Source organism: Pleurodeles waltl, chromosome 7 (genome assembly GCF_031143425.1).
Source record: "Pleurodeles waltl isolate 20211129_DDA chromosome 7, aPleWal1.hap1.20221129, whole genome shotgun sequence".
NCBI classification, from domain to species: Eukaryota; Metazoa; Chordata; class Amphibia; order Caudata; family Salamandridae; genus Pleurodeles; species Pleurodeles waltl.
In genome coordinates this window covers 1,283,018,378-1,283,031,454 of record NC_090446.1, presented here as the reverse complement: position 1 = coordinate 1,283,031,454, position 13,077 = coordinate 1,283,018,378, and the positions used below count along the sequence as shown (strand labels likewise).

The 13,077-nt window shown below is 45.4% G+C and overlaps 1 protein-coding gene across 1 annotated transcript in view; it reads left to right on the top strand.

Annotated features, from left to right (window-relative positions):
• LIG1 (DNA ligase 1) overlaps nt 1-13,077 on the top strand; it is a 296,484-nt gene that overhangs the window by 259,460 nt on the left and 23,947 nt on the right. Inside the window, exons 23-26 of the mRNA XM_069200497.1 lie at nt 4,616-4,768; nt 4,992-5,045; nt 9,576-9,719; nt 10,426-10,518. Of these exons, the coding sequence (XP_069056598.1) occupies nt 4,616-4,768; nt 4,992-5,045; nt 9,576-9,719; nt 10,426-10,518 (444 nt within the window). The remainder of the gene's footprint in view (nt 1-4,615; nt 4,769-4,991; nt 5,046-9,575; nt 9,720-10,425; nt 10,519-13,077) is intronic.

Below are 13,077 nucleotides of genomic sequence, written 5' to 3'. Positions count from 1 at the left end.
CTTGAAGAGGATAACCTCACAGGTTAAACAGGTACTTACGTGGTACAGCCCCGCCTGATTCGTGATCTTGTTTTGGGTTGCTCCTGAGAAGATTCCCCAGTTCCTTCCTTTCTTCCTGCTCACAGTTGTCCCAAAGACTTAAGCTTGACCAGTCTGCGTAGAATTCACAAAAGTGCCGAACTGGTTACAGAACTGAACTACTGGAATACTCCAGAACTAACTTGAACCTGAAGGTGAGGCAAAAATGTACTGATTGTGCCAAGATGTCCTGACTTCAAGCCCAGTGTCCCACCAGTAGCGACTGGGGAGGTTCCTTTGTGCTTTAGGAATCTCCCATTGGCCACGGACTGCCAACTCCACTTGTCCGTTTCAGTACCAGTGGTCTGGGGAAAGTTGACTAGCCCTGCATGAGGAGCTGCCTGCAACCAACTTTGAAGGAGAATGTTGCCTGACTGTCTAGGAGGGGCAGTAGAGGTACCTGTGCAAGAGGCACATACTGCTCCTAACAAAGGCTGTGAAGGGGCTTGGCACGACAACGCAATTCCACACAAAGCATAACGCCTATCAAGAGACTGCGAGCAAGGTTCAGAGTCTCGGACACGTTTCCTTTTAGAGGTGACATCGACACCTGTTGCTTACGGTGTCCTGGAAGTTATCTCAAATAAAATTTCCTTGCATTGTCTAGTCCGAATAAGTAAAAAAAGCACAATGACAACCATACCCGTTGAAATAATTAGACTTGCAGAAAAACTCAATGTGCCAAGAGAAGCCACGGGTCATCTGAAGTGTCACCACTGACCCAGGGTGAGCGTCTGTTTGTTTAGGGGCCGGGTCTGACACTGGGCCACAGGAAGACCCAGGCAGACAGATGTATGGGACTGGGAGCTCGGCTGCCATTGGCACGTTTTTTGGCTTACTTGTGGTTGCGCTGTTGTAATTTACTTTTGGTCACGAGCCTCAAACTGGTGTAAAGTACACACTTGCTGGGCTGAAACCAGGACCATAGCACACCAGCTTAATGGGCCATGGCGGCTAACGCTAGTAGAGCAAAGTAACCTCCATTGACCGCAACATGCACAGGTGGCGCCTGCGGAAGGACTCTAGCACCAGGTCAGAAAAAGGTATTGACACACTAGATTGCTCGTCTTCACTACTGTGAGAGTAAACTGGTAAAAGGCTTTACTTTATCGGTTTTTGGTCCAACCGAAAAGTTAAGCTCCTGGAACTAATTGGTAACTGATTCTGACAGATACAGTCTGAGTCCAATAACTCTGGACTGCAGAGGTCCTCTTAAAAAGCGCCTACAGCAGTTGTTTTAAGTAACTTTTTGAATGAGCCAGGCCAAAAGACCGCCAGGTAGTGCACACATTTTGCACTGTGTAGTGCTTAATGTCTAGTTACTCTTTTCAGAGTGTCATTTGTCAGGAGATGTCATTCTAGTCATATTTTCCTAAAGGCGTCTCATCTACGACACTTCTTTCTATCTGGGTAGATGGTGCCAGCATGTGGGAGAAAGGTATGGATTTTCTATATATACCATCATCCCAGTAAAAGGTGCTGTGTATTTTCAAAGATGTTCCCTACTCAATTATATCACTTTTTTAGGGTCAGCCTGCGTCACATGCGTTTTGTTTGCAAGACACTTTAGTAGTTAGAAAAGGGCTCGGAGCCCTGTCCATGTCACGTCAGTGTCTTTTATTGGTTTGTGGTCTTGCCTGTTAAAATCTGCTTGCTTTCATTAGTGGAAGGCATGCATACGTTCTGCCTTTTCCGGTGGTTAGCCCTCCTCGAGCGCAGCAACCAAGTACTGAAAACATGAGAGGTTTGCTGCTTTCCTTCCGGTTTGTGGACTACGTTTTATCTTTTTTCGCAGCACGATCTCGCTTGGCAGAAGTTGAGCGCTTTCCATGACATAGACCCTGTTATATAGTTAATTGCACTTTTGCCGGTTACGTAGATAATTGTACTTTTGCTGCTAGGTTTCACTACGAGTGAATTGTAGCAGTGCGATTTATTTATTTATTTTTATTTTATTTTTTTTCCATTTAATGTGGCAAGAAAAGTCCGGTTGGGAGTATACAACTGCTATTAGCTCTAACTCCGAGAAATGCGAAACCCGTTGCATTGCAAATGCTTGTTACGCATGCCACAGACCTGGAAATAATCGCAGGTCTGTCATTGATTTCCTAATCCTTATGTTTTTTACTAGTTGGTCACATTCTGATTTTTACTCTGTCATTTTTCTTCCTAAAACGTCTGGGTTTAAACTGAGGTCTTATGCCTAGAGTGGTTTCTCTTCATGTCCAGCTCAAGTAGGTGGTATCGAGGCGGTGGGGCCTGTACAAGATGTACTATTTCATCAAACTGAAGGCCGTGTTGGAGAGGGTGATTCGTTCAAAATGTGCTAGCCTTCAAAGGCAACATAGAGGGGGAGAATACTATTCGTACTACTTCAAAAAAAAAAAAAAGGGTGCCCACAAAGGAAAGATCCTCCTCACTCTCTCAGGAAAAAAAAAATCGGAGTTTAATACATAGCATCAGTGTCAACGCTGCTTGCTGATTAGCTTCCTGAAATGCAAGCCTCTAATGTATTTTATTTCTTCTTTTTTTTTTTAAACTTCTTGATGAAAAACCAAATAAACCTATTTTAAAAAAATCTGTTTTGATGTCATACAGATGAGACTCCAACTACTGAACTCATTCAGTTATTAAAGAAAATAGTCTCCTGCACTGGATGTTTCATATATTCACATGCTTGAATCATTTCCTGTAGTCGGGCTGGTAATCCTTGGTAACTTGAAATAGCAATAAGCATGTTAGAACGGGCATAGGCCTATTATACAGTGTCTCTTTAATAGCACATACTCATTTGAAACAACTTAAACATCACACAGTGAGGTGGAAGTGCTAAGCTCTGCTACGTGCCCTAGAGGCCACCATAGCGCAGATTTCTGCATATGCTCTGTAAGTGAGTCAGAAGGGCTCTGCTATAATCTGACATTATTTTGTTTCATTACTGACCTTGAACCCACCATGTTTTCGGCTTTCAGAGTACTCTAAGATGTTGTTTTGAGTTGAGTAATTGTGTTGAGAATCTCTATTTTCTGGTTCGTGGAGAAATCTCCTTTGCCATCAACTGTCTAGACTGACCAAGAAAACCTCTTTACAGATCCTACTATGCCTGTAGACAGGAATAAATCTATACCGATGAACCATATGTGCAGTGTATTTATTGCCTTTATCCAACAGGCAAGGATGCATGCTGCAATAGCCGTAAAACATTTCCTTCAAAGACTCTGAAGGAAAGGGAGAGGAAGCACTATGTCTGCTAGAGAAACAAAATGCTGTCTGCCAAAGTGGATGCCTCCTTGTTTGGGGATAATTCTGCTAGGTGCTTCACCAAGCACTTCCATGAAGGCAGTGCAAAAAAAGGAATCCTAGAAATTATAGAGCTAGACTTCCAACCTAAAGTGTTGGCAGTCACCTCCTCTTAGAAACAGGGAGTTTCTTCAGAAAAACTTCCTAGGAAGTGTGGCAAACAGCCTGTGCAAATGTGGCACAAAAGTCCAGGTTCCTTGACACAGTACCTGAACTGCTGTTCTCACCGATGTTGGTCATCCTTTCAGCGATAAAGAAAAATCCATCGACAAGGCATCCCTGTTGAGACCTTTGGAACAAGCCTCATTGACCACTGGGAGATCAAGGATCAATCTCTTGCCGACAACAGCTCCTTTGGAAACAAGACCATCATCAGTGACCATTTTACAGATGTCTTCCTCTGTCCACGTCACCCCAGTCTGTGAGCCATCTCTCACCATTGAGGGTAAGCCAGGATTGGTGCCTGCTACCTTATCGATGACAGCCCAGATGACAACGTTAGCAACAAATTTTTCAGTGCGTTTTTTTTTTTTTTTCTTTTTTTTTTTTTTCTTTCACCTATGAAGATAATGGCAAGCATCCATTCCTGGGTAGAGTGAGGTTGTATTCCACCTGTAGCATTTCAACGATTGCTGCACTCTACAATGGTGTGCCTTTATAAGACATCTGTTGTGCGGCAAACTGGAAGAACAGGCACACATTCATTAGGCACTACTACTTGGACGTGAACACCGTAGCAGACTCCGCAACGAGGCAGGCAATCCTATGAAACCTGTTTCAGCAAAGGTGAGCCTGCTTTGCTCATTATTCTGAAGAATATATACTGCTTGCTGTTTTGATTCAAGGATATGAATATATTAAAGATCCAGTGCTGGAGAAGAAATGAGTTTAATTGGTTTCTCATGCGAACCTCCCTCTTCAGTCCAAGAGGATTGTCAGATTTTTTTATTTTTATATATAACATGTTCAGGTTTTTTCCCAATTGCACATGCTTAAGATGATTTTCTGTTTTCTAAAATTGTTATGCCTATCCTACAATCAAATATTTTACGTTTTCTCAAAGTCCAGTGTTTGTGGCTTGCACACTACTTGTCAATAAAATTTCATGAGAACATTTAAGCATGAAGTGTATCGGTGTCCTTATCAGAGGAAATAAGGTGTATCAGTGTCCTTATTATGGGAATCTCGAGTCTCAAAGGAAATATATCATGATTGTTTTAATTCCTTTCCTTAATAGTTAAAGAAAGATTACCTGGAAGGTGTTGGAGACACGTTGGACTTGGTTGTCATTGGTGGGTACCTTGGTAAGGGTAAACGGGCAGGCATGTATGGAGGATTCCTTCTGGCTTCCTATGATGAAGAAAGTGAAGAATACCAGACTATCTGTAAGGTAAGCGTCCAGAAGTCTTCCATGTGGATAATATGCTTATCCATTTTATTAACATAATAGTATTCTTTATTGATGCATGACATATGTGAGGTAAGAGTACATAATTAACCCTTAACCTGTTTTTTTCTTCAGAATGTTTTCTTTAAAGTTAAATGCTTCCACATTCTTCTCACTCACCCTCTTTTCTTGTAACTCAGATTATCTAAATTTTTGCATTTTACAGATTGGCACTGGATTCACCGAAGATGATCTGGAAAAACATCATACCTTCCTGAAGGTAGGACCTCTGATGGGAGCTTTGATTTGTTACATCATGGGTGTTTTCTGTTGAAGACATTTTTTCTGTTGTCTGTAGAGAATAAGTTTACAGTGGTGGTTTTGTGTGGTGATTTTGTCTAGTTTTAGATTACCGTACCATATAGGATATCAGTTGTATTTTTACATTTGATCAATAGCCTTTGGTGAAGATTCTCTAAAATTTCATTTCTGGCTGAAAACTTGCAAATGCTGGTATAACTGTAGCAGTCATTTAAATTTAAGGTGGAACCTGATATACTGGTATTCTGCCCGACCCCCCCCCCCCCCCCCCCCCTTTTTTTTTTTAGCAGTCAGCATTGTAGGGGAAAGTCCTACCTGCTTTCTTTTATCTCTGGTTGTTGCTCAAATTTGTTGGCATTTGTAGCACACACCACGTCATACAGAATATCACTTAGGCTGGTACAAATCTTATTTTAACCCTCAAACCAGTAATGCGACTGCCTTCATAATTGGGCATGCACTCCGGATTTGACAAGTGTATGTATATGATCATGTTTGGCTCAGGTGGTACACAGTTCCAAATTTAAGCACAGTTACCGGAGTTCTTCCACACTTACCTCTCCTAAACTTGTTTTTTATTCATGCTGAAGTTTGAGTGAAAAGGTGGAACCACTTGTTGTACGTGTTCATTGAGGTAGTGCACTTTGCTCCAAATAAGGCAAATGGTGTGAATTGGAAGCAATCAATCAAGGCATTTATACAGCACGCTACTCACCCGTGAGGGTCTCAAGGCGCTTGGTGGGGGGGGGGGGGGGGTCACTGCTGCTCGAAGAGCAAGGTCTTGAGATGCCTCCTGAAGGAGAGGTGGTCCTGGATGGTCCTGAGGTGGGCGGGGAGGGAATTCCACGTCTTTGCCGCCAGGTAGGAGAAGGATTTCCCCCCTGCGTTGGTTCGGCGGATGCGGGGGATGGCGGCGAGAGCAAGGCTGGTGGAGCGAAGTTGACGGGTGGGCGTGTAGAAGGTGAGGTGACGGTTGAGGTATTCGGGTCCTTTGTGCGCGTGGGTGAGGAGCCTGAAGGTGATCCTTTTGTTGACGGGTAGCCAGTGCAGGTGTCTCAGGTGGGGGGAGATGTGGCTATGGCGTGGGTACGTCGAGGATGAGGCGTGCCGATGCGTTTTGTATGCGTTGAAGACGTTTCTGAAGTTTTGCGGTGGTTCCTGCGTATAGGGTGTTTCCGTAGTCCAGGCGGCTTGTGACGAGGGCGTGGGGTCACAGTTCTTCTGGTGTCGGCGGGGATCCAGCGGAAGATCTTTCGGAGCATGCGAAGTGTGAGGAAGCAAGAAGACGAGACGGTGTTGACTTGCTTGGTCATGGTGAGAAGGGGGTCCAGGATGTATCCGAGGTTGCGTGCATGGTCTGAGGGGGTTGGTGCGGTGCCCTGGGCCACCAGGAATCGTCCCAGGCGGACGGGGAGTTTCCGAGGATGAGGACTTCCGTCTTGTCTGAGTTCAGCTTCAGGCGGCTGAGTTTCATCCATTCTGCGACGTCTTTCATTCCATCCTGCAGGTTGGTTTTGGCGGTGGCTGGGTCTTTGGTGAGGGAGAGTATCAGCTGGGTGTCTGCCTAGGAGATGATGTTGATGTTGTGTTTGCGTGCGATGTCGGCGAGGGGGCTCATGTAGACATTGAAGAGAGTAGGGCTGAGCGAGGAGCCTTGTGGTACGCCGCAGATCTCTGTGGGTTCCGAGCGGAAAGGCGGGAGGTAGAGTCTTTGAGAACGGTCCAAGAGGAAAGAGATGATTTAGTCCAGGGCATGTCCTTGGATACCGGTGGAGCGGAGGCGGGTTATTAGGGTGCGGTGGCAGACGGTGTCGAAAGCAGCCGAGAGGTCGAGGAGGATGAGGGCGGTTGTTTCTCCGTTGTCCAGTAGGGTTCGGATGTTGTCGGTGACTGCGATGAGGGCGTTTCCGTGCTGTGGTTGGCCCGAAATCCGGACTGGGAGGGGTCGAGCAGGTTGTTGTCTTCGAGGAAGTTGGTCAGTTGCTTGTTGATGGTCTTCTCGATGACTTTGGCCGGGAAGGGGAGGAGCGAGATGGGGCGGAAGTTATTCAGGTCGTTGGGGTCTGCCGTAGGTTTCTTCAGGAGAGCGTTGACTTCCGCGTGTTTCCAGCTCTCGGGGAAGGTGGCAGATGCAAACGAGCTGTTGATGGTCTGGAGATAGGGGGCGATGCTGGCGTCGGATTTTTTGAAGATGTAATGTGGGCAGGGGTCCGAGGGGGCACCTGAGTGGATGGTGTTCACAGTAGTTTTGGTCTCTTCGGCGCTGATGGGTGTCCAGGCGTTGAGGGTGACGGCTGGGGCTGTGAGTTCCGTGGTGGTCGGCGGGATCTGTGGACCAAAGCTGTTGTGTAGGTCGGTGATCTTTCGATGAAAAAAGGTAGTGAGAGAGTTGCAGAGTTCTTGTGAGGGCGTGATGGAGTTGGAGCTGGCGTTGGGATTGGAGAGCTCTTTGACGATGTTGAAGAGTTCTTTGCTGTTGTGGGCGTTCTTGTCCAGTCTCTCTTTGAAGGATGCTCTTTTGGTGGTGCGGATCAGTTGGTGGTATTCGCGGGTGGCGTTTTTGAGGGCTGACATATTTTCTGCGGTGTGTTCTTTGCGCCAGGTTTTTTTGAGGGTATGGCAGGTTCTCTTGGAGTCTTTGAGGGGGTCTGTGAACCATTGAGGTTTTCTGATGTTGGTCTGTCTTGGGAGGCGTCTGAGGGGCGCGAGGTTGTCCGCGCAGTTGGTGATACACTGTGTGAGGCTGAGGGCTGCGTTGTTGGTGTCGGAGGTGATGGCAGGTTGGTTGTGGTTGAGAGTGGAGAGTAGCTGTTCTGTAGAGATTTTGTTCCAAGGTCTGCGGATGATAGGTTGTGTGCGAAGGTGGTGAGTCTTGCGTCTGAAGGTGAAGTGGACACATCTGTGGTTGGTCCAGTGTATCTCGGTAGAGTGGCTAAAGGATACGTGGTTGCTGGCGGAGAAGATGGGGTCGAGCGTGTGTCCAGCGATGTGGGTGGGCGTGTTCACCAGTTGCTTGAGACCAAGGTTGTTGAGCAGGGTGGTGGTGTTGATGACATTGTTCTGCTCCAGGTGGAAGTTCAAGTCTCCGAGGAGGATGTAGTCTGGCGAGGCTACGGCGTGCAGGGAGATGAAGTCTGTGATAGAATCGCTGAATAGGGCACGTGGTCCAGGGGGCCTGTAGACGAGAGTTCCTCTGAGGGTGGTCCTGGGGTCGGTGTGGATCTGGAAGTGCATGTGTTCGGCGGCGAGGAGGGTGTCTTCGGTGGAGGTAGTGACGTTGATGGAGCTCTTGTATATGATGGCGATTCCTCCTCCGACTTGGTTGGTGCGGTCTTTCCTGGTGATCTTGTAGCTGTCGGGAATGGCTAGGGCGATGTCGGGGGCCGATGAAGCGTTCATCCAGGTCTCAGTGATGAAGGCGACGTCTGATGCAGTAGAGTCCAGGAGGTCCCATAGTTCAATGGCGTGCTTGTGGACGGAGTGCGCGTTGATGAGGATGCACTTGAGGTGCTTGTTGGAGCGTGGGCTGGTGGACGGATTGCAGTCGCGGTGGAAGGTATACTTGCAGGTTTGACAAGCGAAGGGTCCATATGTGTGTTTCGGGCTGGCTTGGTAGCAGGTGGTAGTACGTCCCGGGTTGAGTGCTTGGAGGGAGGCCGCGTCGTAGCTGTGCTGGGGGTTTTGGGGGCACTGGGGGCCAGGGGTTCTGGCGCTGGGCGCGGTCCAGGCGCGGACGGGTGCAGACGGGCTTGCCTTTGGCGCGCCAGTGGCCGCAATAAGAGGGAAGGGGGGGGGGGGGGGGGGGGGAGAGGGGTCAGCTGGGAGGCGGGAGACGAATGGGAGCGGGGCGGGGACACACGGGTGGCAGCGGTGGGAAAGCAGAGAGCGGGGAGGCGGGAAAAAGAGAGAAAAAATGGGAAAAAAAGAGGAAATTCTCTGTAGAAAGGCGAGGATGGCAGGAAAAAGTAGAAAGAGTCAGAGGGGGAAAAAGCGCAGTGGAAAATAGAGGGGCGAGATACACAGGAGTAGAAAGAGCACTGGCAGAGTGTAGAGGGGGAAATTCACGAGGGGAGAGCCGAGAGGAGAAAACGGAGTAATAGACTAGAGAGAGCGCAAAGAAGTACACGAGGAGAGGGCCAAGAGGAAAGGAGAAAACGGGGAAATAAACGAGAGAGCACAAAGGAGCACCTGTGGCCTACAAGAGGTGGCAGGGGCCTGGGCAGGTGGAGCTGCAGCGGCGGGGAAGCAACTGTATACTAAGAAAGAACAACTAGCCATTAAAGTTTTGATATGATAATCCACATCACACATGTCAGAGCTTATTCGAATTTGACCAGTAGTGGAGTTTTGAAGTCTGACTGCAGTAGAAATATAGACGCACTGAATGTTGGAAACTTATGGGCCATCGGTTAGAGAGCCTTGTAGAAGACATTGTTACACTCGCTGCAGCTTTCTTTGAGCCTTATTTTCCCTTGTTTTCCCTATGTAGGACCAGGTGATAGAAAAGCCACGGAGCTACTATCGATGGGATAGTGCTACTGAACCAGATAACTGGTTTGATGCTGTGCAAGTATGGGAGGTGAAATGTGCAGACCTCTCCATTTCACCTGTGCACAAGGCAGCACTAGGTCTGGTGAGTATTGCTCGCACCGAATATTGGCTGTGGCTCTAGACTCTTATCATTCTCACACACGTTAGTGATCTGTGTTAGGCAGGACATTTTTGAAGTGATATCTGTTGGATAGATTCCCCCATGACAAGCATGTGCCCCAAAGCAAAGCTGCTTACACAAACTACACACAACATGCCACTAGTGCCTATAATTCATTACATTATCTTTTTCAGTAAGTTGTTTGGTGGTATATTGACTGACTCTGATTATGTACGTATGAGACAGTCTGGATTCTACACGCTACAATTACACTTAATGAGTAATATATTTTTATGATCACTTCCATTTGTTTCATAAGCAATATGCCCTGGTTTACCATATGCCCTGGTTTACCAATCTCCTTTTTGGATGCTCCTGGACTTAAAAGAAGGATCAGTGACCAGATCAGTAATCTTAACTTCTGTCTCTTTAAAAAATTTTTTGATTATCCAGTGAAGATGTAAGACCGGTCTAAACAACTGTTTTACTGACCAATTTAACCCCACTTCCGGTGGCAAGGATTTCACTTTCCCTCATTGTGAAGATTATTCGTCCACTCCTCCCACACTTTCAGCTTGAACAGTGTAAGCTGTTCCCTTTACACCCCCCTAATTTTAGAGGCAGTGTACACCAAAGGCTAGGTAGTCAAGGTTTGCTGGAAATTCACAATCTCTTTTTAACCCCACAGGTTGATGAAGAAAAAGGAATTTCACTCCGTTTCCCTCGGTTCTTGCGTATTCGTGATGATAAAAAGCCAGAAGAAGCAACTAATAGCGTCCAGGTACAAAGTTACTCTATTACCCCTTGTGTCTCCTTTTGATATAAAATATGCAGTGCAGCCCTACCAATGGCCTCTGCTCTTTGCTAAACACAGCATTGAATGATGGTTAAACTTTGGCACACACGCCATTGGCCACCTGCTAAAGTACTACCTTGCTCAGCTTCACAGTTTACTAAAACATGTTCATAAGATTTCCTTAAATGTTCATTTCGAATTATGACCATTGGGCTGCTTAGATAACAAAGCATAGAAGACTATGTAAGGAAATAGGCACAAAATGCTCATATATATACTTTAGTGTTGTTCATAAAAGTTAATGATGGCACTTTGTGTTATAATTAAACCTACACCTTTGGAATTAAAAAAACTGATGAAAATAGTCCTAGGTAGAGCACGGATGAGAAATGGGGATTATAATTTTTCAGTGGGAATAAGGATCTCCCTTCAGAGGTACTCTGAATAATACATCTTGGAAGAGGTACTCAAATGCCCAATTACTATATTGTAGGACACACCAAATAGTGGTATTATAGTGATTGATGCATCTCATAACCATTGTTAAAGATGGGTTATAGAAACGTATCTAAGCTGTGTGTTTAATGGTTTTCGTTATAGTGCCATACAAAATAGCAGAGATATTGACCATCACTGCTATAATGGCCATCTGGGTTTTAGAAATGGTGTAGGGAAGGGGATTTGTGTATGAAAGTATGAAGTCTTGCTTTGTGTGCAGATTAAATATTCAATTTTAGGATTGAAAGTTCAGAATATATTTCAAAATGGAAGTAGGGAATCATAGTTTGTGTTTAAATGTGTGTCCATCCTGTGGAATGTTCCAAACTAAAGTCCTTCAACTTCAGTTATCGATAGATGTAAAGGATGCTAACCTGGGTGTAGGAGTTTAGATTTGGGTATTGGTACTAATTTCAAATATTGTGTTATTTATGTCGTTCTGGCAGTTGTATAATTATGTTAGTTGTAGATCGCTGCTCTTCCATCAAGGTTTTTGCAGACATCAATAATATACTGGGGAGGAAATATCTATTTCCAGTATAATATTGAAGTAGAAGTTATCAACAGTAAGAGTATTTCTCAATCCTCAGTGTCTTTCATAAAGTCATAAACATTAGAATATCTGTTCTAATGTTGAGGAAGCTAGTTCACATAACTCATTACATTATATTGGTTTTATTGAGATCAGATAGTAAAGATCATCTTTTGTGGGTACCAAAGTTATTTCAGTATATTTTCGTTAAGGGTCTAGGCCAGAATAAACAATTGAGAACTATCAATGTTCCCACTGTATAGTGGCCTTCAGTTCCCTTGAACTACTTTATCTCTTGGCAGAAAATGTCTGTCAGTGTTTTGAGTATTTGTTGGGAGCAATGCTTGGTACAATTATTGTTTTCTGTCACAGAATCGGATGAGGTTCATATTCAGAATTTGGAATTCTGCTGCAATGAGTTTGACTATTCGAAACTGAAACTTTATTCCCTTATTGAAAGCTGTAATCTGCATTTGAAAGGGTCTTTCATAATAACTTTTTAGTATTATACTTGCAACTTAAAATTAGTTCATTTGGTGCCTGGGAGCCTAGTCTCAGGGTCTGACCACTGTAACGTCATACATCATAAGGCCATCAGGGCCAAGTTATTCTTGACCTGGTCCTTAAGGAGACCCCAAAATTGTGCCTTTCTACCTACCTTAGATATATCGCCTGGTAGAGAGCAGACCTTCTAAAGGTCCTCTTAAGGAGCACAAAAATCACTAAGAAAGACAAGCTCCCCTCTTCCTTATGGAAATGATCCTGTTTTCAGAATCATTTGGACAGGCGGCAGCACCATTCACCAACACCAGCTTCTTCCTCTGAGGGGATTTCAGTTTTGTGAAACACTACCTGCTCTTTCTTGCTTTGTCCGCCCATTTCCCTCTGGGCCCCTTTCTCCCCCCAAGTGTAGGCCCAGACTCCTCTGGCCCAGCAGCTCCAGCCCAACTCCACACCTTTTCAAAATCCAGCCTCAGTGCTGCTTTTGTGGAGAGATGTTTGCCCAGGACTGTGGCTTACTAGCAACTACACCTTCGTTGGTGGTGTCCCCACGCCTCTCTCTGAGGTATGTTTGGCATTACCTCAACCATCCTAACAAGTAGATCCTTTTGGCAATTACTAAGGAAGATTTACACGCATGGAAAAATTGCATGCACTTTATGTTCATAACTTGGAATTCTGTTGCAATAAAGTGGACTGTTCAATACTGATAACATTTTCCCTTCATTGCACCAATGCTGGGCTTTGCTTGGGCCAGTGGCCTTGATACAAAGGATTATTTCATATCTCAAAGGACTTTGGCTCTGTTTTCTCATTCATGGCTGCTGTCCATAAAGCAGCAGGGGTGCTGGAATTGCCTCTTGTCATCTGCTGAGGTCAAATCAACATTCTATAGCAGTATCATGTGGCTCTGCGTTTTCTATTGCCTTTCAATAAGGTCTTGGCATACTTGCTGCAAAGAAGCCCTTCTTAGATCCTGTGATTTACAGGCATATTTTGCAGCATCACTGGCT